The sequence below is a fragment of the Aethina tumida genome, chromosome 1, assembly GCF_024364675.1.
Source record: "Aethina tumida isolate Nest 87 chromosome 1, icAetTumi1.1, whole genome shotgun sequence".
In the NCBI taxonomy this organism is placed as follows: domain Eukaryota; kingdom Metazoa; phylum Arthropoda; class Insecta; order Coleoptera; family Nitidulidae; genus Aethina; species Aethina tumida.
In genome coordinates this window covers 79,240,319-79,266,851 of record NC_065435.1, presented here as the reverse complement: position 1 = coordinate 79,266,851, position 26,533 = coordinate 79,240,319, and the positions used below count along the sequence as shown (strand labels likewise).

The window sequence follows — 26,533 nt, the reverse complement described above, 5'->3', positions numbered from 1 at the left end:
CGATTTTTTGCTCTAAAATCGATTTCTTTTTATGATTTAACTCTTGAAATAATAAAATACAGAACTTTAAAGTTAAGGGAAAGTTGAAACGTAGTTGAATTATGTAGACAATAGTATTTTATACTGATTTAATCATTATAGTTAGTGTATTAAGTTTATAATAATGATTAGAGTTCATTATATGAAAAACAATTATTTTTTTCTGAGTGTTCCTATTTTATTCTGTTGTTTTTACTAGTACAGCAATCGCAAAAGTTCCGTATTTTCCATTTCAAGAGTTAAATCATAAAAAAAATCGATTTTTGAGCAAAAAATCGATTTTTTAATTTTTTTCAATGTGACGTACCGTTTTAAAAAATTCCCGAAGCTCATAATTTCATCGAAAATTGAAGGAGGGATTCAAAAGAAATAGTTTCATATTTTTATCGTTATCGTAACATGATTAAAAATCAAAATTGAGAATATAACCTCGTTTTTTTAAGATCTTATGAACAGATAAGCTACCATCATGCCTCAAAACATATCCGGTATTTAGATCAATCGATTCAGAAAGTGCTGAGAATAACAATTTACTGATTTTCAGTATTTTTTGATTTATTCATAAACGGTAACAGATAAATATCTGAAACTTGCATAAGTATCTTATGAGTATCAATATTTCCTGAAATTATGAGTCCGATATCTTTCTGGGACAGATTCAGTATTCCTATCGTCCCATCCCCTTTAGTATTATAGAAGAATAATGCTTAAAAATTACTTGTCGCCTATGAATCATTTTCCCGTGCTATTTTCCTGCGGATAGGTCAAGGCTGCAGGTGGTACCGGTGTTTACCGACCCTCCACAGTCTGCGACATTCCAACAGAAAACCAAGACAAAATGCTTTATTATTTATTTACATAACACTTGCTAAGTGGGTGTTTCAAAAGGTGTAACCAAGGCCGTGTCCACAGTAAAATTCGAATTATTCTTTTTCAATGTTGCATTGCCATCGAACCAGTAACCTTTTGTCCGGACATTTGAGGTAACGGTGATCGTTGCTGCGACAAATCGAGTTGATTTAATGACAAGTTAATAAATAATATGTAGTTTCTAGTGTCGATAGGCATGCTGTTGATAAATTGGTACTGCTCCACTTTTCTTAGGAGAAATGAAAGTGCAAACCAACCAGATCAGCGCACAGTCGCACCATTGGGAATAACCATTTTTTGTCTTATTTCTCTTATTTATTTTTTTTTTTTCAGATTTGCGCAGTTTTTATTGATCGTTAAATAATTTTATTTTAAATTATATGACATCAACTGTAGCTTTCCTTTGTACAATGCTAGTTCTATGTGACAAGAAATATGAATTTTTTATTAAAGAATTTTAATGAAAAATAAAACGAAAAATTCTTCATGAAAACCATCAGTAGAACCCAGACAAAATTACTTTTTTATTGCTGGCAATTATTCTTCGCCGTCAACTCCGCAGTTTTTTAATTACCAATTGTGATACGCCACACGTAAAAACAAAAACCAAAACCGTTTATTAACTTTCAATATCACTAATAACTATTCAAAAAAATATATATTGAAATTTTAATTAGTCTGACCTACTGTGCGATTATGAGGTGACCTGTTACACCTGTCGACCTTTAGAACGGGCCATGAAATTTTTAAGTGATTCGCCAAATATCAAAAAGCCACAACCTTAATGTTAATATCATGAGTAAAATGCGAGTAATACGAAATGTTGTCGCGTTTGAAAGTTACGTAGGTGGATGAATCTAGTTTTCCCATCCCAAATTATTGAATATTCACTTGGGTACATTTTTTATTAGTTACGTGGCGTAGGAACGTATCGGAATTGTCGCATTTTTGTCGTTTTGAAAACAATGATAGAATAATAAATTCGTTACGGGTTCGTCATATACTGGTTCAATGGTACCATCTGCAGAGCGCAGCGTCTCAACGCACACAGACCTGTTTTATTTATACTTGTATATTGTAAAATCTACAGTAAGAGCAATCAATTCAACAACAGTGCTGTACTTGTTGCTGAATTAGAAAAAGGTATTACTCATGTGATAATACCACCATGCCTGCTAAAAATAATGATCGTGGTTTATGCTCCTTGCCCACTATAACATTTCAATTAATTACTGTTCTAAAATGGACGTTGTATATAAATTTATGAAGTACGTTACTTTAGTATACACCATTAACATTATGAGATGTTAATTTTCATCGTGTGCAGCGACGGGTTTTGCGACCGACAACGTCGGGTAGCGTGTGTGGCAGAAGGGCCGGTCGAGAAGTCCCTGACCCGGGGACATCTCCTAATTGGCGGCCCAACCTGTTATTTTATCGACGATCTGGACCGACCTCATCGATCGAACCGAAATAAGTTCACAGGACCGGATACAAACCGCTCGGCTGGTCGCTGGTGTATGCATGTGTGCGTCTTCCTCTGACTGTTATTAAGAACAATGGGCGTAAGTAATATGGAGGTGGTACTCGAGTACTTCTGTGAATTAACGCTTTTCAATTAACATTATTGAACAGATTAGTAATAAAGATACAATTGCTAACGGTTACTTCTCCCCAGCTTACGTGGGTGTTTTGTTTTTCCTCCAAGCCACTTTATGGTTTTGATACCGTGTTCGCGTTTACTGCTTCTCCCGCTCTTTATTAATAGTCTCTCAAACCATTTGTATACTTACTAGGCTATCAAGAGAACAATGTTTCACCGCTACGCCGAGTTGATATATCATCCACGTGCATTCAGTTATCATAATTGGGTTACGCCCCATTGTTCAATGCGGTACTGAATCTGGTACAACCACGCTTTTACTGGGTAATATTCTAATATGGAAATTATGAATTTTTGCCAGGATAATGTTACAGAAATCTCCATCGCATCCATGGCAATCGGAATATCTGAGTATCTGAATATGACACAAACTAACACAAGTAGATGCTCAAGTGCCCCCCATTATATTCAACTATTCAACGCATAAACACAGTGATTTGAGAGGACGGCAGCAAAAGTGACCGGAGGTACGCCATCATAACTCCAGTCAGCAGCGGCATTTTTGTCCGCCGCTCGCAATTAGCGATAAGGTCGGCCAGTTCAAACATCCCATTTTACTTCTTGTTCCTGCGCTCCGGCGTGGCGGTACAATGTCGTGCCGTCCCGCTGCAAATTATCCGCTACCAATACAGTGGTCACTTTTATGACTTATAAGGCAGGATGTGCCCGGCTGATTATGATGATGTCGGGATGTGTAATTTCGTAAATTATACCCACAGGTTCGCTGTTTTAATTAGGAATTACCTACTGTGTTATTTCTAGGAGCGAGGAGCAGAAAAATGACTGCGGTACTGTTACTTCACCATCATCCAACATTTTACTACAACAATGTCGTACCGCACTACCCGAATAATACCGTTTCCCGTTCAAATTCAATGAACGAATCCGTTTATACGTTCCACAATTAGCTCCGGCGAATAATTAACGCCTTTCTCCAATTATAGAGAAAACTGTAATAAAACACTCGATGTAACTCGGTGAGTACCACTGGCCGATCTAATTAAATAACCCCACGTGCTGCGACCGTTTAGCACTGCGAACTTTCACGTTGCATGTGTGCGCTTCCTAAATGATTAACGCCGATATGGAAAAAACGGATGGCCGGGTGAAAACTGTGGTAATTGTTAATTGGTACTCGAGAGCACCATGCGTTATGACCGGTGTTTATGGTGTTTAAAGAAAATATGCAGATGGGTCAAGGTTAGGTGAGGTCGACAATGATTAGGTACATATGTTTTGAACTGGTTAGAACAGATATTAAAAGATCTATCGGATGAAGATTTACAATACGGTGAATATTGAAATTAGTTGCCGTAGTGTAAATTTATATTGATAATCTTAGGGCCACTGATTTCCATTTAACTAGGTAACACTTCCTGATAGAACCTGCTTGGTAGTACAAATCAGCCGGAGTTGTGGGAATCAATAATCGGCCTCATCAAGATTGTCCAATACTTTACATGTGCCGTCCATAATTCTCATGCATTTTGATTTAATTACCATAAAGGACACAAAGGCAAAAATTCATATGGTAAGTCGACATGAACGATTTCTCGTGGGAAATGAATAAGAGCAACAGAAAAGGTCCATAGGATGCTGGCGACTGCCCGGCGGAAGTTATTGGTGTGCTCGATTTATAGGCTGTCGCAATCCATAATTTATATGGACTTTTAGCCGATTGAAATGAATGGCACAGGCTTCGTAATTACTTCAGTTACTTTTTAAGTTTTATGTAGATTGAAGAATCTCCATGTGGGATCGGTAGCCGCATTTCAAGTACATCACCAGATGTAAATCAAGGTTTATCTTATCTATTGCTCCGCTGAACCGTTAAAAATCGCTCTGTTTTGTTTGTTTTCATTTTTGCGAGACGTTGTTCGATTTTCCTCGGCGGATACGATAAGAGCGCACCAAAAGGCACAAGAGCTTGTACATATGGGTTTGTTAATCGGTAGATAATTGGCTTGATAACAGCCTGTAAGCAGTAATCAGATAACGTACGTTATTGTAAGCGGGGAAAAAATCAAATTAGCTTTCGCTACTAGACAAAAGATTCAATTAACGTTTACACTGTTAGAAGGAAATTACTTAAGATGAAATGAGTCAGCGTTTTAAATACATTATTTGTTTTATGTTAATATTAATTAGAGATACCAGACAAACTTATTCACTTACTGTAAATGTCAGATGGATCCACGTTTAAAATTTTATCTGGAAAGAAAAAAACTATTATTCATTACTAATAATTAATTAAGGTTAAGTTTGAAGTAAACATTGGTTAAATTTGAAAATGTTAAAGAAAATATTCTTATTTTATGTCTGTCGATAAACAACAATACCATTATTACAAAATTTTCACATTGCATAATGAATTGTAAAAATTAAATCTTCAATTTTTATCACTAGATTAACTTTTATTGCAAATACGATTTAGATGGACTTTCTATTTTTATTGCATAATAAAGTACTAAAATTCAACTTTTTTGTTGTTATTCTTTATTGGATTATTAAAAAAATACTTATATTTATTCGGGTAATTTACTTTCTTTTTCCTAATAACCACATAGCGAATGTTAAAGATAATAAATTTGATAATTTAGTTAGACATATATGTGGATTTCTAAAATTGTACTAAACTGGTCTGTTTAATTCATCAGAGTTATAAACATTTTATTGTATGTTATTTATGAATTTATTATATTATATTTACGCTCCTTTTATCATCCATAACAAACTTATGCATATGAGATTGAAACATTTACCGTATACTATTTCCAAATTAAAAAAGAGACAAACCAAACTCTTGAACTTCTGTTCGTTCGCTAATTAACAAAAAATAATGTTCCAATTTTTGATCACTTATGAAATAAAATATTTTCTTAAATATTTTCAAATAAAAAGATGAGACAAAGCAAACTCTTCAACTTTTGTAATTTAAATTTGTCGATTGATTTTTTTTCTACCAAAAGTAACTAATAATTATGAATAAGAATATTGTATCAAAAAAACGTGACATTTTATAATTTCTATAATTCATATATAATCATATTTTAATACTTTAATACAAATGAGCCACACAGTATATTAATATAACAATGTACAATGTAGTCTAAACTAACCTATCGTGAGGCAGCCCAATCTAACCTAATTTACCTAAAATATCATAACCTAACTAGTTTAAATGTTCTTTTCTTCAGTAATTTATGACATTTTACATGTTTAAATTTAAAAATTACAGTACTATTGAACTAAATGAAAGAAATTATACAAAAATTAAATATGTTAAGTAATATCACCACATAGCCAATGTTAAAGATAATAAATTTGTTAGTTTTGTTAGACATATATGTAGATTTCTAAAATTGTACTAAACTTGTCTGTTTAATTCATCAGTGTTTTAAACATTTTATTGTATGTTATTCATTAATTTATTCGTGTTTATGCTTCTTTTATTATCCATAACAAACTTATGCATATGAGATTGAAACATTTACCATATACTATTTCCAAATTAAAAAAGGGACAAACCAAAACTATTAAAGTTTTGTTCGTTCACTAATTAATAAAAAAAGAATGTTTCAATTCATGATCACATATAAAATAAAACATTTTCTTAAATATTTTCAAATAAAAACATGAGACAAAGCAAACTCTTGAACTTTTGTAACTTAAATTCGCCAATTGATTTTTTCTACCTAAAGAAACTAATAATTATGAATATGAATATTGGGCCGAAAAACTTCAAATTTTATTTTCTATTATTTATATATAATAATATTTTAACACTTTACAATTAAGGAAAAAAGAGTGTCAAAATCAGACAAAAAAAACATATTCCATGGAGGTGTTCACTCTCAAATGAGCCACACTGTAAATTAACATAACAATGCACAACAGTGTAGTCTAAACTGACCTAACGTGACGCAGCCTAATCTAACCTAAGATATAATAACCTATCCTAGTTTAAATTTATGACATTTTTCTCGTTTAAATTAAAATTGAATGAAATAAATAAATTGAAAATTGAAATAAATGAAATTAAATATGGTAAGCAAATGAGGTTGTTCTAAAAAAAGAACCGGCAAACAAACGAACCCAGTACTGCCAACTCAAACTCACATTCAAACTCAAACAAATCCGGCTCCAGCTCGGTCTTGATCATCTTCACTTGGATCAAAAAGAAAAAAAAAAAAAATGCGCCACGCAAAAAGAACCACTTTCGAAAACACATGCACCGCAATCGAACGCGGGTCGCCGAAAGCATCAAGCGAGCGTCTGAGTGTGTAACTGTGAGCCACAAAAGCGGGCATACGTGGGTCATGGGTCATGGACGATGCGGGACCTTAGACCTTCCTCCTCTTACTTGTGTATACACAGTACGGGCCCACGGTTCTCTTCGCTCGCACCGAGGCGAAAGGTACAACTTGCGAAACTTAATTGCCGTTGAATCATCTCGTATCAAGGTGATGATGATGCATCTATCTTTAGATGGGTCTCCTCCAATTGGCTAATGTAATCGGCGCGTTGTTAATTTGCAAACTGCAAATCCTGTTTTATTAAATAATTATTAACTCGAAACAATAACATCAAATCGCTTCGCATCAATAAAATATATATAACCTGGAATTTACACGATTGTGTAACATGTAATGTTACATGGTTTGAATTGTACGTACGTACGTACATCCAGATCTCATTTATAGAGCCTCAATAAGCGATTACGACACGGAATATAAAAATGATGGAAACAATTAACCCGGATTAATGGCGGTCGCAAAAACGGCCGTGCCGTAATGGCAAATAATGCAGTAATGATCTTTTCAATTAAGTAGCTTTATACGGTTTTACAAACTCATTAAGCTTTATGACTAATCGAACACATATCAAAAAAAAAAAAAAAAGAAAAAAGTAAAATGGACATACATACATACTCGTATATATGGAGTGCAGTTTTTATTTGATTTCATAGGAATTTCGTTATGCGAATAAAAAAAAGGAGAAAGATGACTTGTTGTGGCGTTGCGTTTATGAATATTTTATATGCCGATAAATAACCTGGTTATGGGAATTATTCAAATCGCTATATAGTGTAAGATATGCAGACCGATACGTCATGTAACCAATTTATGAATGGTTATTCGATATTTATTCAAATTTTATTTCTTAATGTTGGCGACATATGTTCAGAGAGTCGCGCGAACGAAAACGAATACATATTGTGGCAAAGATCCCCGCCAAAGATATTCACTTGTTTGCACACCTACGCACAGTTACACAGTTACACATACTACAAGTAACAATCAGACAAAACAATGCGAGACGCCCTTAAGTTTAGCAACTATTTTATCAATCGCAATCACTGTCCGGTCAAGTTGGACCATTTACAACTTGCGCACACTCTATTCGTGTACGTGTACATTATTAACTAATGGACATTAGCTAACATTATGTTATAAAACAAAAACAAACAAGACCATATGTTTCGTGGCAGAGCGAAGAAAGGGGAATAGACGAACAAAAATCAGTTTGATCCCACGGATGGGTTTATCGCGAATTGGCCAGAGTTATCTGAAACTGGTTGAGTAAATTCGTGTGTTGGCAGTGTGTTGAACCGTCGTTTGTGCGCAGAAAGGGCAGATGGGCCACGGGGCGCGACCCATAAGTCAGAGATCTTGGTGGTCGCGGGGTCAAAATAGGCCAGAGGTGCAGTTCACGGAACAATACATTGACTGGCAACTACACATTTGCAACCTGCTCCGCTTTCATTAACCCTGTGAGTTCCAAATACCGAACACGTTTGTTGGTATTTGGAATTGAAACATTTTAGATTTACGGACCAATGAAATGTTGTGGTGGAACGAATGTGGTAATCGGCCATGTTTTAATGAATGATCGCTTTATTGATGCGATGCAACTAACTAATTCAACCACATAACAGGATAAATATTTCCGACGTGCGAGCTACTTCGTATCGCGATTTCTTCATCCAGCGGTCGTTAATGGTAGCCGGAATTAATTCTCAACTTCACATTTCCATCAAAATATTTTCTGAGCGTCATTAACTTGATACTTGATAATACGACTTATTAACAACTGTTCTATCTATCAGTCTTTATCAGCAAACCAGTTTTAACACGGGCGTGATGCTAATGCATCTCAAGATTCGTCCTTGACAATTAACTATATTTGTTCATAAAATGTGTGAAATACTGAAATATTGAAATACTGAAATACTGAAAAAAATGGAAAATACCAGATTACAAAACGTTTTAAAATAGGCTATGTGAAGATGAGTTCACGACTTTGATATTTAAGACGAATTGCCGCTCGGTTTCAAGCGGCTAACCTTTTACCTGTGAACTGTAAAAGTCAAATCGATTATATAACTCTTATTCTTCTTATTCACCAAATAGAATATACATGAGAAATTCACCAGAATAGGTCATGAATATTTGGATTTTGTAATTTTAAAATTTGAACTTTGCCAACCGAAAATTACATTTTATGCATGCTATAAAATTTGGGATTTACAATTCCTGGAACTGTTTAAGTTAATTGTTCTAGAATGCAACTTGTGCATTATTTACACTGTTTGTAGTTTTAATGGCCAATAATGCACATAATAAATTATAATTTTAAATGTTAATGCAACCTGGATAATAAGAGCATTTCTATTTTCAATTTGTGAAGGATATTAATAGAATATTTTTAAACCTAATGATTATATACAGTTTTGGCAGAAAGTAGGACAACTTTAAAAATATATAGATAACTCTATATGCAAATCTAATATAATTTATACCAATTATGAGCACTGTGTACAAACATATAGGTGAATATTTCTTGCATTGAAAATAATTCTGTTAGCTACAAAAGTTGAGCAACTTTTTATTAAATGTCACTAATCTCTACAAAATCCACATTCATTTTTGCTTTCATAGTACACATCAAAATAAAATAAGTTAATATAATCGATTGTATTGTTGTTTCAATCCGACGAAAGAAAAATCAATATCGCTCGATTGTAACGCATGTTTAACAATTTTCAAGATTTGGTAATGTTAAAGGAAAAAATGAAACTGGACGAGCAAGAAAACCCAATAGGTTTCAAGATAAATGATTCTACTCCAAAAAAGATCCTTTCCTCTGTTCCAAAAAAATAAAATGTCTACTTGAGACACTACTATCACAGAAGAACAAACGAGCCAGAGTTGAGTTTACCAGGACCCTTTTACACTGGACTTTAAACGATTGGAAACGAGCGATCTGAAGTGATGAGGTCAAGTTTAATCTGGTTAGTAGTGATGGAATTTTATATTTAAGGCGATCTATTCATGAAAAGTTTAACCGAAAGTTTTTCTATATTCACTGTTAAACACGGCGACAGGTCGGTAATGGTATGGGGCTGCTTTTCGGGATTTAGAATGGGTCCTCTCATTTGAATAGAGGGTATCAAGGATCGTTTTATTTATAAAGAAATATTGAGGAACAACATAACATGGTACCGTATTTAGATAAAAATATGCCACTGAAACTTTATTTTCAACAAGATAATGACCCGAAGCACACTTCAAAATATTTGAAGCAGTGGTTTTTAAGAGAAAAAAATAATGTTATGAACTGGCCATGTCAATTTCCCGATCTAAACTACATCGAAAACTTATGGGAGATAGTGAACAACAAAATAAGAAACAAAGAATATAGTAATCAGCAATATTTATTCCCGGTTCTGCAAAAGACCTAGCAAAATGTGCAAAATAGAATTAATCAAAATACTAATTACAAATTATTTGTAGTAATAAAACTTCAAATAGCTCCACTTTTGCCAGCCCAAAACAAATAATCGTCAATAAAATTAAACGTTTAAATTTTTTATTGTTTAATTTATAAAGAGAAGTTAATTTTTTAAAATAATAACCAGGGCAAAAATTATTTAAATTTTAAAAAAGTTGCTCTACTTTCTGCCAATACTGTATATTATGTGGAATATCAAAACGATCCAAAAACCGTTTAGGGCTTTCTTACTCTCATGTCCTCTTTTAAACTGAATTTTAGTGGTTGAAAATTAATTTTAATACCTGCTTATAGTGCAAATTATTTTTGAATTATTAATTCTGTGTGAATGAATCATTTTCATGGGTAACAAAAGCAAACTTTTGGTCTATCAAATAATTTTTTATCATTTTTATATCCTTTTATCATAAATTTAAATCTGTTAACATTTTTGTGTGAATCATTTTCATTAATTTAACTTCTGATCTATCAAGTAATTTTTCATCATTTTCATATCCTTTTATCATAAATCTAAATCTGTTAACATAAACCAACATCAATTTAGAACCCCACCAAAAACTTGAACTTGAACACTTGTTCTAGATCCACGAAAAAAAATCCAACGGTGCAGCTTATCGGACATCAGGCCCGTAGCTGAATCAATTCGTTTTCCGTTCGTAACGAATCGGCGTCGTTTCGATATATAAATTGAATTGAATATCGGCTCTTTCGCCGCCAGGAATCGCCTACGTGTGTTTTCGAAATGCCCACGCATCTGAACTGCGACCTCGCGCCGCCGCGATTCCGTTTCTGGTGCCAGGGGTCGTACCGAACACGTCATTGGGCCCACGAGGTGAAACCGATGATGGAAAAATGGCACGGCATTCGTTCCTTCCCAGTTTAATTAAGGTTCGATTCCCACACCGGTGGGGAATTAGCATTTGGTTAATTTTCGCATTGGTACTGGTTCTGAAACGACGTTCATAAAGCAGAGGTGCACACGGTGCGTGGTACAAATAAGATAGCATTGGAACATGCCACCATAAACTATGGTAACACGTAGATACATTAGCATAAATATCCCGAACCGGAAGGAGTTGTACTTGTAAACATGTCTCTCTTCTCGCTCGTTGCACCGGACACAATGCCCGTTGGACGGTAAGGCACAGCATCTTGTTCGATTCACCGGTCGTCTGTCTTTCGATAATGAGGATGTTAATTCTATTGACATGTTGAGTTGAGTAATTGAGTTTATATTGTTGGTTGTTGGTTGTTGGTTGTTGGTTGTTTTATTAACGTGAATTTGTTTTGATTCGTTTCAAATTATCTTTGTACTGACGAGAACAATTGTAAACAACAGACGACAACAAGGAAACAATTAATAATCGTTTTCAACGGTAATACTGTAGTAATAGTTGGCACTTTAAAATTTCAAAGTTCACATTTCCCTCATCCTTATCTGATAGATAACGACTTGTCAATCATGTTTTGCATTTACGACGTTAATTTCACGTAAATGTCCGTACATTACGTTGTGCGATATCCGAATAAATGCACGTATCCGATTGTTGTGAGAATCTTCAGAGAGCCGGATATGCCGGACATGGGACACTGAAATACTGCCAGACATCCAAATAATTAACTCGACTAATTCAATATCTAGGGAACATAAGCCACGAAACATGAAATTGCCTCAATCACGCCAACCAATCCATAAACCTCACTTTCGTACCGACTACTTCCTGAACGAACCATGTAGCAACTGAAATTGGTTACCCAGTAATTTACATGTAAAACAATTACACTGGTACACGGTAACATAATTCAATCTGGAGCATGCTCAACACAATGGATTATCAGAGCAAAATGGCAGTGTAAACATTCTCCCATTAAGTGTTATGATTGCTAGGAGTGATATGCAATTTTCTAAAACAACCCGGCAATGCATTTGCATATAAACAATCCGACAGATTGAATCATTGATAAAGCGGCAGCGGCCAAACGTACCTTCCTAATAAATAAACGATTATTTCAAACGGCCAGGTCAATTTCTACTTCTATGCTGCGATGTACTTTATTCACACTGTCCGTGTATTCCTACATCAACACAAACTCAGTTTCTAGTCTGTATCTAATTACCTTTAAATAGTTGTCTTGGTTTACTTTTGAAAGAGACCAGAATAAATGAGTAGATGATGAGGAGGAAGGCAAAAGAGTTCAAAATTATCCATTCATTCTCCATACATCCATTGAAGCTGGAAAATAACTGGAAGTTGGACCTAATAAGACAACGTTCCTCCTATCGTTGCGTTATGAATATTTATAAAAAGGAACATAGAAAAAAGTGAAAAGTGAAGTAGAAGGAAAAGACCAGAGTCAAAAATTCTCTTATACCAACACTAATTAAGTATTTAAAAATATTCTTTTCGTTGTTGGAGGATTATAATGATAGTTAATATTTTGTGTAAAAAAACAGGAAGAAGAAACTGATAGAAAAAGGAAAAAATGTGAAGAGTGTAGAACAATGAAGCTGCGACTATCGAAAATACGTTATTACTGAAGTATGAAGTATGTAATCGTAATTACATTGGAATACTTTTACGCCACCACTTGTCACCTAAGCTGTCGGCAAAAATAGGGGATATTGAATTTTCACGAATTAATCGAATACTTTTGAAATTTGTCTTGTTTAATATAAAACATTTATATGGCGAGCGTTTCAAGGCTATTACTTTTTCAAATATATGCCGTATATTTACCACACAATAGAAAAATTCAAAACCATTTTTTATTATTGGTAAATGATTTATACATTTTAGTTGTTTTTCTTATTTTCTTGAGTTATCCAATTTACAATTATGCTTTTACATAACTTAAGTCAACTTGAAATCAATAGGACACTTGGTATGATTCAGGGTGGTAAACGTCGAAAAGTCGAAGTGTACGTAGAAGACCTGAACAGGGTAGACCAATGTGCACGATCGTCAGGTAAGACCATTATGTCACACAAAATGTAAGAAGGGACATCACAATATCGACCACTTTGATACACCGATTCCACGTCGCCACTGGTTGAAGAGTATCTGTTGGAACCATTCGAAATCCACTTCACGAAGTCGGTTTAATGTCTAGAAGACCGCTAAGAAGAGTACCTCTCACTGATAGCCACCGGCCTGTTGGTGGAGGCCAAAAAATTTTCCAAGGCATCGATAATGGTTTGGTGTGACATCGCTCTAGGTCGCCGGATGCCACGCCATTTGTGATGACAACATGAAAAATGAAATGTACAAAAGAGACATCATCACAAACATTGTCCAGAGACGGAATTCCAGTTTTTACACAACAACGTACGACTTCATAGGACACGAAGTGTTCTTAGCTGGATGAGAAAACTTGAACTTGAATGCATCTTCTTTTGCCATCGATGTCATCCGACCTGTATTCCATCGAACACATGTGGAAATTTTGTTCAAAATCTTTCATTTTGCAATTAAATTTGCTTACTAAATTGCTACCGCCCTGTATATGCAAATCTTATATATTTATACCAATTAAGGGCACACTGTATTCATTCAAACATATCGGAGAATATTTCATGTATCAAAAATAATTCTTTTAGCTACAAATTAAAAAGCTAAATATTCGACTGGCAAAAAGTAGATCAACTTTTACAAAATCCACCGTAATTTTATGTTATGTAAAACAAATAACCATAAGTAAAATTAAACACTTTATTTTTTTTATTGTTTGACTATGTAATCGTTAAATTTATAAGGGAAAGTTAATTTTCAATATACATTTTTTTTAACATAATAACCAGGACAAAATAACCCTATTTTTTGCCTGCAGTTTATTTGAAAACGACGAACGAAGAATAATTGTCGTTGCCCGATGCATAATCGAACTGTAATGTAAATGTAAAAAAAGTGAAACAAATAATTAATATCCATTAATGGTCTTCTGACCAAGAGAAAAAGTGGGAAGTAAAGAAGAAGGAAGGGAAGGTAAAAGAAAAGATAGTAACAATTACAATGTTATTAGAGAATAAAGAAACACTCGCACTGAAGTAAGGAAAATGTATTTTATATCGTAATTACATCAGAGAATTCAGTTACTCCAACGCTTGTGAGGCATTAAAAAATATACTTCGTATCGTTATCTCATCAATAGTCAATAGTTTATGTTCTCACTAAGAAAAAACTCATCGGAACGAACAACTACTGCATTAACATCTCAAACCGTTTCAATGGCATCCTGTTCGAGTGGTCCGATCGCATTGATCCACATGCGTAATTCGATAAAATGAAGATCGTTATCTGAAGTGGTCGGTATGTAGTCTACATACAACAAATATGTGCTGGTCACCGCAAACGCTACCCGACCAGTAGACCGAAAGGAAAAAAGGGCGGCGGCTTATTCAAATTGCCGGACCGACAATCACAACAGTCCGACCGTCATAATCATCTCGTGGTAGAAACGTAACGTGCCGAGAATCGGAGTGAGAGAGGAACGGCGAAGAGGTCACGCCGAAGACGGGCGCTACTTGTTGTCCGTTCTGCCGATTCATTTCTGGTAATGAGTTCTTTCGTGACACCGTGGAATTCTCCACGCACCACTGGGATGCTGCGCTGTGCATCTCGATCCATTGTGATGGCAATGGAAGTTATTATGTTATTAACGACAAGTGCGATGCGCGTTTTTATCGAAATTGTCTTTTCTTTTACTATTACGGCAGTCTTTATGGAATCAACTGATGGAACGTTTGATTATACTCAATCATTCTTCTAACCCAACAACTTTTCCCAGTTTGAATATACTTACTTACTTATACATTTTTTTACTATTGTTACAATTGATAATACAAAGATCTGGAGATGAATGAACCGAAAAGTAAGGTAAGTGCAACTTACCTTGGACATTGTGATCCGCCAGAAAATTGCTCCATTTTGCATAAATTACTTTATCTCGGACGTCGATTATTGACAGTTCCCGGTACTTAGTTTGCAAGATTGAAATTATTATCATGCTTTTGGCACCTGAAGGAAAAATCCGCAAAATTACACTTAAACATATAATAGTGATTTACCGGCAGGTGATGCGATAAATTGCAACATGTATAAAGTACACCTCAGTGGACCATTTTTTTTAGACAGGTGATGTTTTGTGTTTTCATAAATTGGGTCTCATCAGTAACAGATTTAACGAACGGAAATTGGTACTTTGCTGCATCGACTGTTTGTACACAGTACAATTAATATCCATTGCCTTTTATTTTATAATTGCACCTCTGCAAAATACTCCACATAAGCCTTTCAATTTCTGAAAATAATTGCAATCTTAATTTAATATTGAAATTTAGTTTCTTACACTAATAACGCATTTTAATCGAACAAATCATCACCTAATTTTAATAGGAAGGTCTTCCTCATCTCAGTTCTCCATTTTTTTTTTTCAGTCCCATATGGCAACATCCATATCTCGCTATTATATGATCGTGCAGAGAGTTTCTATTAACATTTTTTGTAGAAAATTAAACGTAACAATTTCATACCATTTATAAGATATCGGTAGTCAAAATATGAACAATTTAACAAAAATTTCTTTTTACTTCTAAATTTTATAACTAAAAGATAAATAAATATTATAAAATGACCAACAGAACGCATTCGAATTCCAATATGCACTGATTTTAATTGATTAATAGCTATACTGTCGACTTTTGTTAATTCTAAACTTGAGGAACTCTTAAAATATTACGAATTATCGAGTGTTTGAAATAACAAATTGTTCGAAATTTTTGAAAGAAAATATATAAAACCTCGAATTACTGAGTGTTGATAATCAATTATTATTTATTAACTGCTATTCTTTAAGAATGACAAAAGTTAAGAGGTACCTCTTACCCTATGTATGTACATACATACATAATATGTACATATTCATAATGTGAATTAATTAATCTTTCGAAAGAACTCTGCTTCAAAGCACATTGCTGCTGCTCAGACTTTACTGCTCAATAACTTTATTTAAGAGAAAAAGTGCCTGAAAGACAGAAGTTCTCTTTTTGAAATTTGTAAGCCACCCTTCACTTGCCGCAAAGTTTTTTGTGCTTAGAGTAGACGCGAACAAGTTTCCGGTAATAGACAGTATAAATTTTCTCCTTGTGCTTTATTATGGTTGAGAGAGTACTCAGAGGAATTTTAAATTTTTTGCAACATCACTTTTCTCATTACCTCCTACTTTTTCGATTAACTTCTTCTTTTCAACAATCGTCAAGCATTTATACTTTTTAAAACTCATAACTAAGACAAACTTTTATTTAATCTATGTACAACCAACGAAAGAGTAACAGTAACTGAAACTTAACTAAACAAACCAATTCGTGAGGAAGTGTGTGTCAAACTAATCATTATAAAAACAAAGGCTCGTGCGCGATGATACAAGTTTGAACTTCTCTCTTTCTTTCTGCAACTTTGAATTGTCGAGTGTTTGACGCCGATGAGTTTTAATTAACGCGTCGTTTTATTACGTAGTAATGATTTTTTCGTTCGATTTTCTGGCGAACTTATGATAACTTTGAATTATAGAGTGGTTCGAATTATCGAAGGTTTGAATTAACAAGAGTCCACTGCATATAAATCAACTGACATATGTTTGATCCTAATTCCCATATTCTATGCAACCATCAATAGTTTTCGAAGTGTTTTATCATATTGACAGATCCTTATTGATTGTTATAATATTCAGAAAAGCAAAAACGAATAGATAATTAGCTCGTAAAATATGGAATTAGTCCCATACAAAGGTACAATCAAGTAAAAGTTGGTACAAATCAAACATGGAATGCGTTTTGAACAGAACAAAAATATCGATGTTACTCTCGAGAAACCAAGGATTAATTCTTATTTATGATTTTCATTAACAACCAGGCGCGTAAATTCATCGAATACGTGCCTGTCCACTTCATATTTGTTCTTATTACAATCTATGTTGTAGGCCACTCTTGTTGAGCGCTTCTTAGCCGGCACTGCCTTCATCTGCGTCCTCGGGGCTACTTTGCATTGTTGCTCTTTCGTTTTCGTTCTTTTTAAGGAACGCAGCACTGGAGTGGGCTGATTTTTTCTTTATTTTTTTACGTTTTAATGCGACGTCGCAAGCAATTTCTGCTTGCGTTCAACCACTATTATAATAAGCGATTTGATTACTTACGAAGGGACCATTAATAAAATCGCAATTAAAATCGAACGGAGGGCTTGACTGGAGTTAATTGAGATCCAATCAAATGCAACGTTTCTTTTATATTGCAGGTTTCAGCCATCAACAGGTAATTCATTCAGATCTTCTTCCATTCCTAAATATATTTGTAAATTAAATTAATCTTCCGTTCCGCGAATCCGTCCCTGTGATGAATGATGTAGTAGAATAAGTATATGAAGATTAGTGCACTGTTATTAATTTGCTACGGCCTACAAGTTTACCATTTGCCCGTTTTCTGATCGCGATTCGCGACCGCCAACTCCAATCGTGGCCTTTGCCCATGCGTTCGCCCAACGCAACTCGCGAGCAAAAAAAGTGCAGTCAGACAAATCCGCTCCATAAACATTATTCGCCTTCCTTCCTGGTCTGTCGCAGATTGGGTTGAACGATCTGGCCCGGAATTCCGTTTACAAACACCGTCGTCGTAAATCTCGCCTAGAAATGTTACCATTATTCGATAACGCCGGTATTCTTTTAATGGGACATGGGTGGAGTCCAACGTGTACTGGCAGATGGGAATATCTAAAAAATTCGACTGGTATAGCCATTTTAGCTCGGCAGAATGTTGATTTTTGTCATTTCTTGCGCACAGGTCAGTGATTTTCTTTCTGGGCTCTCCAATCCTTGTTTTCCATTCTAGCAAGTACTGTTTCAGTTCTTCCAATTATCCTCGTAGAAACGACGCAAGGTTTCTTTGATACGGGAGAATCTTAAAACAGGTTAGTAAATTATCATTTTTCAACGAAATGTAGCAAATTCCTATATGCCGTGCGTGTCATAATTCTCTCGAGTTCCAAAGAGGTGAACGCGTACATTTGATACAGCCTTGTGGTAGCCATTCATTGCATTCGCATTAGCGTCCGGGGAATTAACCCGTGTAAAAAAATTGCAGCCAACTGCAGACTGGTTTACAGCACATAATATAATATATCAACATGTGTTCATTTTTCATGGCATCATCACAATGGACCGTCGGCATAGATACCAACAAAAGAGCTAGAGTTCGCAATCTTAAAGGCACCGGCGATAAATTTATTCATACGAGATGTGTTTCATTGTGTTAACAATGACTCTGATTTCAATATCGTCATGGTTGAGGTTCATTATATTTGAGATATTTTATCCTGGATGGTTTTTTAACCATACTTTTAATTCTGTAACTAATAAAAGAAACTTTACCATTACAGGGACAGAAATAAATGGAATTCCAATGTGAACAGACAATTGAAACAAGAGAAAAAGAGAAAAACTAACAGAATTATTTGACCTGGTATATTTGACATTTATGATCGGATTAACGGTGTTGAAATCTTCTGATATTACTGAACCATTAAATTAGAACCATGTCAAAACAGTTAAGTCTTATTCAAAATCTGAAACAGTTGTAGGTTGTTAATACTGTAACTGCAACCTATTAATTAAAGAAAAACTGTCAGTGGGCGTTTAATACAAAATAGAAAAACCCGCGTAATATAGTGAACAGGTTTATAGTTACCGCAAAGGTGAATATTCATTACCGGTATGGTACTGGAGAAGACATTAAGTCAATTTACTTTAATTGCAACAAAATAAATTAAACATCGTAATTATTAATATTTCCGGTAGTGTTGAGTGTGTGTAATGAAAATAATTATTGACCGCTTAATGAATGTATCGCACGCAAGAATAAATCAAAAGTTATTTAGAAGAAGAGGCTGGAAAATGACGGGTTTTAAGTAAGTAATGAGCAGGTGCGCTCCGAGCACTTTTTAAAATGTCTGCATAAAATAAAACAAGTCGACCTCAAAACGCAACAAACGATACGGGTTACCACCACCTTTATATGTGCTGAAATTATGTCATAAGCTACGGGTACTTCTTGAAAAACATAAAGGTACTTTTGTCATACCTATAAGCATTTTATGTGTCTATTTTTTATTACCTTTTACGATTTTAGCAACGAAAATTAACAAACATGAGATTGTCACATAACGGTTTTACCTGAACCATTTGATAATTCCATTGTAAATTATACTTTCTAAAATGTATTGCCACAGGAGCCTGTGTCTGTGTGTCTGGTGTAATCCCAGTTAATGACTCTTTCTTTGAAAGGTCTTACCTACTGACCTTACGATAAATCAAACACGGAATAACCAAAACTCTAACATAAGACCACCTCCAGCTGTTATTTCTACAAATACAACCATCAAATTTAACAATTTTATCAACGTAATATCAATGGTACTGCATTTCGCAACTATCCTTTGTTACAATTACAAATGATTCATTGCACATTAGCACCAAGTAATATTTCCTGGCCCCAGGAGAACAACCCAATGCCACAAACAAGAAAAAAAAAATAATAGTCAGACATCGTGTAGCCGCGGGCAACACAATTAATTTCATTGATTGTTGTGTGGAAGTCGGAGTCAGAAGCGCCCGCTAATGTTCACAATATAAATTACTGAAGAAAACGCGCAAAGCTGAATTTAATACTAATGACGCGTAATTAGATACACATTATGTCGCTAGGAAGCGTCCGAAAAAATGACCATACAGTTAAGCCATAGATGTGTTCGAAAGGGAAAATGACACCGAGATGTGATTGATTGCTTCTTTGGGCAATAAAGATTCCCGTCTGCGAAGATACGACTCACAATGAACGGTGAGAGGCAACTACACGAAAAATCCTTACGGTGCATGCTATTAGCAGTACCACCAGTGTCAACGAGTGTTTTTCGTTGTTTTTCGTTTTTTTCATTTTATTATGGCGATGGTGGTTGATGTTGTAACGTGTTATTCTTTTAACTAGCAGACAAGCATATTTTTTTATCTTTTAAACATTTTACCCAAGCTTGACCAATCATATTCACTGTATTTTTTACACCGTAATTACGGACTCGTGGCGGAACCGTTTCATGTGACCCATTAAGAGACAGGTCACCGGAAAATGATTTAAAACTTCCGGACTGGGGCCCATTATTAAATTGTAAGTTCGACGAAAGCAGTCTATAGGTATATATATATATATATATATATATATATATATATATATATATATATATATATATATATATATATATATATATATATATATATATGTTGGTCATTATTTTCCCCTTGGAACAACTTTAGTTGTTTTTCTAGTACAAGAGCGGAAGAAGATTTTTTCTTCAAATAACTGACAAAATGTGGACTGATGTTTATGAGAAACAGTTACAACATTTAACCGTCTTATATGTTTTATTTTGTAGCTGGTTAAACACATCACGGTTTAGTTTATTGGTCTTTATGTTTTATACACCGAGTCAGACTTTTTTAGTCCATAAAGTGGAGTAATTTATTCGATCTTATTATGTCCTTATATTTCTATAAACAAACTCATAATTTGCCCGGTACTCAGTGGATTAGTGGTTTTCTAGTTCCTTTGGTGATAGAAAGAATTTATTTCTCATTATAATTGAACAAATTTGCACCGATGTTGATAAGAAACAATGGTATTTAATAGTCTTTTAACAGTTCGGTACTATTTCATCACATGTAAGTTTTAAATATTTGTCTAATATGTTTTATTTTGTAATTGATTAAACATACCATGGTAGTTTATTCGTCTTTATGTTTTATAAACTGTTTTAGACTTTTTTAGTCCCTAAAGTGGTGGACAGAGATGTTTTCTAGTGTTGACAATTAAATCTGATTGGGTAATTTATTCCATCTTATTATGAAGTCTTCATATTTCTATAAACAGCCTCATAATTTGCCCAGTACCCAGTAGATAGTGTTTTTCTAGTCCCTTTGGTGATAGAAAAAATTTATTTCTCAGCATAATTAAACAGTTCAGTATTATTTCATCACATGAATGTTTTCAATATTTCTTATAATAAATTAAAATTCCCTCTATTAACCAGATTTTACTGTTTCGCTGATTAAATCTGGCAGGGTAGTTTATTCGAACTTATTATAAAGTCTTTATGTTTTTATAAACTGTCACATAACTTGTCCGGTTGAGACACTAAACCATTTTCGGGCAAGAAAATGACTTTTTAAGTTATGCTTCTTGTTTTATCTGATCTTTATCATAACATAATAAATTTCCTTCTTTCAGTTGCGTCACTGCTAGACGCATCATTATGTAAGGTTTATATTAATACGAATATTTTAAATTTATTGCATTTATGCTTATTATTTCCACATTGAAGATTAACGAAAATTAATTGAATTTAACATAAGGTACAGTAAGGTAAATATGTACATGGGGTAAATCCGAACTAGGCCCTTATTTATTCGAAAATACGTTGCATTGTACCAACTGTAGGGTAAAAATCTTCATTTCGTTAGTATTTAATGATCAGCATTGATGGCTGTTATGTATTCTGCGATTCCCCCCTTTAACTCGTTCGGTGTTTTCAAGTGCAAAGCAAAGATTGAGTTAAGATTATAAAACGATAATTTAGGCATTAATTTATAAATCTGTGTGTTTATCTTAGATAGACACAACGTACAGTAAGTTAAGTGGGTAAGTTTCCTTACCTCCTATAGTAATAAAATATTTTTTGTTAAAATAGTAGTATAACCTCACTCAGGAAATATTTGAGCAAGGGGCAAATTCGGACTATCCATCCGCACTATAGTACGAATTGACCTAATGTTACCTTTTATTTCTTACTTTCTCAATTGTTTTATTAAATGCCCTTCTTGATAGGCATTTAATTTTGAATTTTTTATACTGATAATACTTTTGCAACCCCAGAATTGTCCGAAATTATGTAAAGAAAGCAACACCGCACTTTACAATGAAAATATTAGCTGAATCATTGTCCGCTCGACTGTTTTTAGAGCTAGTAAGCACTATAAAATACCCAAAAATACAATTAGTGATCCAATCCGAGGAAAAAGTGGACAAAAAAGTGAATCCCGAGGAAAAAACGCCATATTATCAAGTGAAAATGAAAAACGTCTTACCGGTGTACTGTCAATATGGATGTGGATTGTCAAGAAAAGAAATGATAATTTATGTAGCACTTGTAATTCCGCTTTTACCCCATAATATGAAGATATATGATTCAATAATGTTTAAACAGGTAGGTGCACTTTTGTCCCAGTTCCGGAGCATATCCAACCTAGCAGCATTGTTTTTAATTTATAAAAAAAATCCTCAAAAGATATTTTTAATCTCAATTAATGCAATTAACTAATAAACCATGCGTTTAACTGAAAACACTAAGTTTATTAGGTTTTAGTGGAATAGATAGAAAATATATCAGTCTAAAGTAAATTTTATAATTTCTGGGTCGGTTTTTTACTTAAAATTGTCACACCTAAAACGGAACTTTTTTCTGAAACCAAGACAGTTCCTTCATGGAAATGGCAAAAATTAGTTCTTTTGGAGGAACGAAGGGGACGGTTATTTTAAAGTGGCCAAATAGTCTATTTTGTTAAATACGGTCCTGAACGGTACCAACTTGTCTCTGTCATTGTACCAAAATTCGACGAGATAAAATCACGGAATAGTGAAATTAAGTTGTTCAACTCCATTATCTAGCCTTAAAAAGTTACATATCTAAAAGTCATAAACATGATTGTCAAGCGCGGACATGGTGAGTCCACTTCCCACAGACGAACCAAACATTAATAAATCTTTGCCAGGTAGTTTTTTCCTCATCCACGATTTTCATCGTCAAGTGAGGGACCGACAAAACGGATACAACCGGATCATTTCATTGATTTTACAGTTAAAATCGCAACAATCGCCTCGATAAGCAAACTCGGTAGGTACTACTTTACATTATTGTAATATTAAATAGAACAGAGCCTGCGGTAAGAAAAAAGACGGCCGCACCGCTTATTTTCCATACAAAACCGAAACGACCGCTATCTGCGGCGGTGCCGGACGCTCCCGGTACTTCATAACTAAAAAATAATTGTCATATTAGCATAGAGTACGGCGGCCGCTGCTCTGTGCACCCGCATTCGGACAGCACAAAGCCCAAATGCAGCACAAAAGCTGGTACTACCTGTATTTTTCATACCATCCACCAAAGATTTCCATTCTTCGGTTCAAGATCAAAATAACGACCATTATCTGGTACTCACACATTCTTAAAAATGGTTGCAAATCTTCGTCGATTGCACAATTAGGAAAGCTCGGAATTGTGTGTTGGCAAAGGCGTAAAAATCATCGTGATATAATCTAAACAACAAACGGAAACTCATTGTCTTGCGACGGCAATGATTTAATTAATTATAAGAGCGAGATGGGGAACGCGTGCCGGACCAATTAAGGTCCATAATTGCATTTTTATATTTCAATTGTAAATGAACCTGTGGCTCGTGGCGGAACCGTCTCACCTGACCCCGTTCGCGACGCAGGTCGATGGGTGGAACATCCTGTTTGGAAAGAACAAGTGCTGAAACCGTGTTTGTTTGTGCCGATGTTTATCACGACAATAACTCCGTATAATAATACTTTTCGGCATGCGCTCTCCCATTTTTTTAGGGTACCATATATACGTATTGTGGAGTCGCGTAAGTTCGCTACGACGAAAGGGAGAGTTCGTCGGGGCGAAAAGTGGCGGCACGGTTCACGTGTACCGTTTCCGGTTGCAGGCTGTTTGGCCGAAACTTCCTGCGGTCGCGTGCCCGACACGGTTCTCTGGTCGGGTTCGTGCGCACATATATGGATGTATGTGTGGCGTATGAGTTTGACCGCGGGTTCGTGTCCGGTTCGTGGTGTGAACTGACCGGATGGTTCTTTGAGATGGAACGCATTTAATGTGGGGCTTTGTTATTGTTACGGGGAACACGTTGAGAACTTACCCAGTTGATGGTGCTTTTTGAGGCTTTCGATGATTGATGTTAATCCACGTTTTCTTGGTTCGTAACTGTCACTCACACTTTTCACGTTTTTGTCTTTTGTAAAAGCACCACTTTCGTAGTCTTCCGACTGCTCCCTTTCCGTTTTTATACCATCATTTCGATCCATTTTTCTTAAACAAATGTATTTTATATTTTTAAACTTACAATAAGGAGTTGAATATTATTTATTTAAATAGGATGCTTTGACTGATTTTTATTAAATTTAATTCAATCTCATCCATAAACTACTAAATTTTTATATTTACTTTTTTATGTAAATTTTTATTATTATTTTTTCGTTCAGATTAAGAATGAGTAAAAATTTAATGTATTTTTTTATTATAATTCGAGAAACTTAAAAAAAAAACTATTATTCTTTATTACTAATTTTATGTTCTTTTATGTCCAATACTTACTTCTTCATTATGTTTTATTTTAGATTTTAATAATATTTCATTTCACGTTTTATTAAAAAGTTATGTTGAGTTTTAGTTAGTGACTTATAAATGTTATAATATTTAAAATACATTTCACAATTTACTTAAGATTTATAGCTAAAAGTTTGATTGAATTTTAATCAAGTTGAATTTTGTTTCTTAAAAATTTTGTATGTATCTCGTACATTTTTATAATAATTAATATGATTCCATTATTTTTTATTTATGTCATCTTATCAATTTCTTTGTATTTATAGTTGTTACTCATAATGTCATATTATACTGATTATATTAACTTTTATAAGTATTATATTTATTTACATAAGATTTGTGTTCTTCTCAGAACCTTTTCCGTTGAATCATTGACTGTAGTTTACCATTGAATAAAAATAATTTGTTGAATGTTTATCTTACAAGCACTGCTCTCACTGTTCTATTATTAAATTGTCTTCCGGGAACCTAACTTATAAAATCTTACCTGAATCGTTTTGCAGTCGACAAACCGCCCCCAAAAATTAAGTAGAAATTCCAAAAATTTCAACGTTGCCCCGCGGCCCTTTTATAAAAAAAGCCGGTGATACTGAACTCGCGAGTCGCGAACGATTTAAATAGACAGCCGCCGCGACACATGGGTCGATTTCAGGCGACGCGCCACGAAACTGAAGTGAAAAGTTTTCAGCTGAAAGATTTGCCGCGGGAGTACATAGGTTAAAGTTAACACTATGACCCCAATCGACCTCTCGTGCATCTAAAAATGTTTTCGGTTGAAAATAGCTGACACCTTTTAGCGTAAATAAAATGGAGCAGCGCCGTATCCGAATTATTTCTATGGCGAATTAATTTTTCAACTATTTGTATAATATGTTGGCGTGTATGATTATCGATTTTAAAAATAATCTTCCGTGTACAACGTAAATTACCGGCCAATTTTATCTATTGATAAATACACTGCCATTCATCAGTTTTATCTAAATTGTTTTATTTGAGTAAATATTAGACTTGAATTTTTTTCTGTGCTAGACGATATTTAAACTTTGAACCGAATTATGTTGAGTATTATTTATTAATAGATACTGCGTTTGGACGCTAAACTAGTCGTAATCTCTAGGTAATTATACTCGTTTTTACTGATTATCATCGACGGAAATTGCCTTAATAAGACTAAAATATGTTTGACGTCATTACATTTGTCACGCATTTTTTTGTGATTCTAAAATATTTAAATTTGTTTATATCAGGTTGATTGTATTGTTTCCGAAGCAACAATAAAGTGTACATTTTATATAAGAATAAAAGAAGATATTTTAAAGTTGATTCATTCTATAAAACCAGATTACATTTAAATTCGTATTGTTTGTTATCAAACGGTGTGTAATTAAATAATAATAAATATATGTTGGAAACGAATAATAGTGAAATACAAATTATATTCCTCTATTATTTTAAAGATGATAAAGAGATTTTTTTAATTTTATTTTATTTCCTCAGTTCCTCCAATTGTTGTCGAAACACGAAACATTTAATCATTATAAACATAAACATACCTACATTTATTTAAGTTTAAATGTTTATTTTATAAAGATTAGATTCCCGGACAACAAAACGCACACGAATCACACATGCATCGATAATTAAATCGTACTAACGAACCAACGGAACC

At 34.2% G+C, this 26,533-nt stretch overlaps 1 protein-coding gene across 3 annotated transcripts in view; it reads right to left on the bottom strand.

Moving 5' to 3' along the window:
* LOC109593971 (lethal(3)malignant brain tumor-like protein 3) overlaps positions 1-26,481 on the bottom strand; it is a 65,313-nt gene extending 38,832 nt beyond the window's left edge. The window contains exons 1-3 of one of the 3 annotated variants that reach the window (XM_049961199.1): positions 26,418-26,481; positions 24,398-24,567; positions 4,748-4,798 (exon numbers count right to left, since the gene is read on the bottom strand). In XM_049961199.1, the coding sequence (XP_049817156.1) occupies positions 4,748-4,798; positions 24,398-24,563 (217 nt within the window). In that variant the 5' untranslated portion in view covers positions 24,564-24,567; positions 26,418-26,481. Of the gene's footprint in view, positions 1-4,747; positions 4,799-6,691; positions 6,788-24,397; positions 24,568-26,417 lie in introns of those variants that run through there. The other 2 variants (XM_049961200.1, XM_020009159.2) reach the window with 2 other exon arrangements.
* Positions 26,482-26,533: the final 52 nt, after the last annotated feature.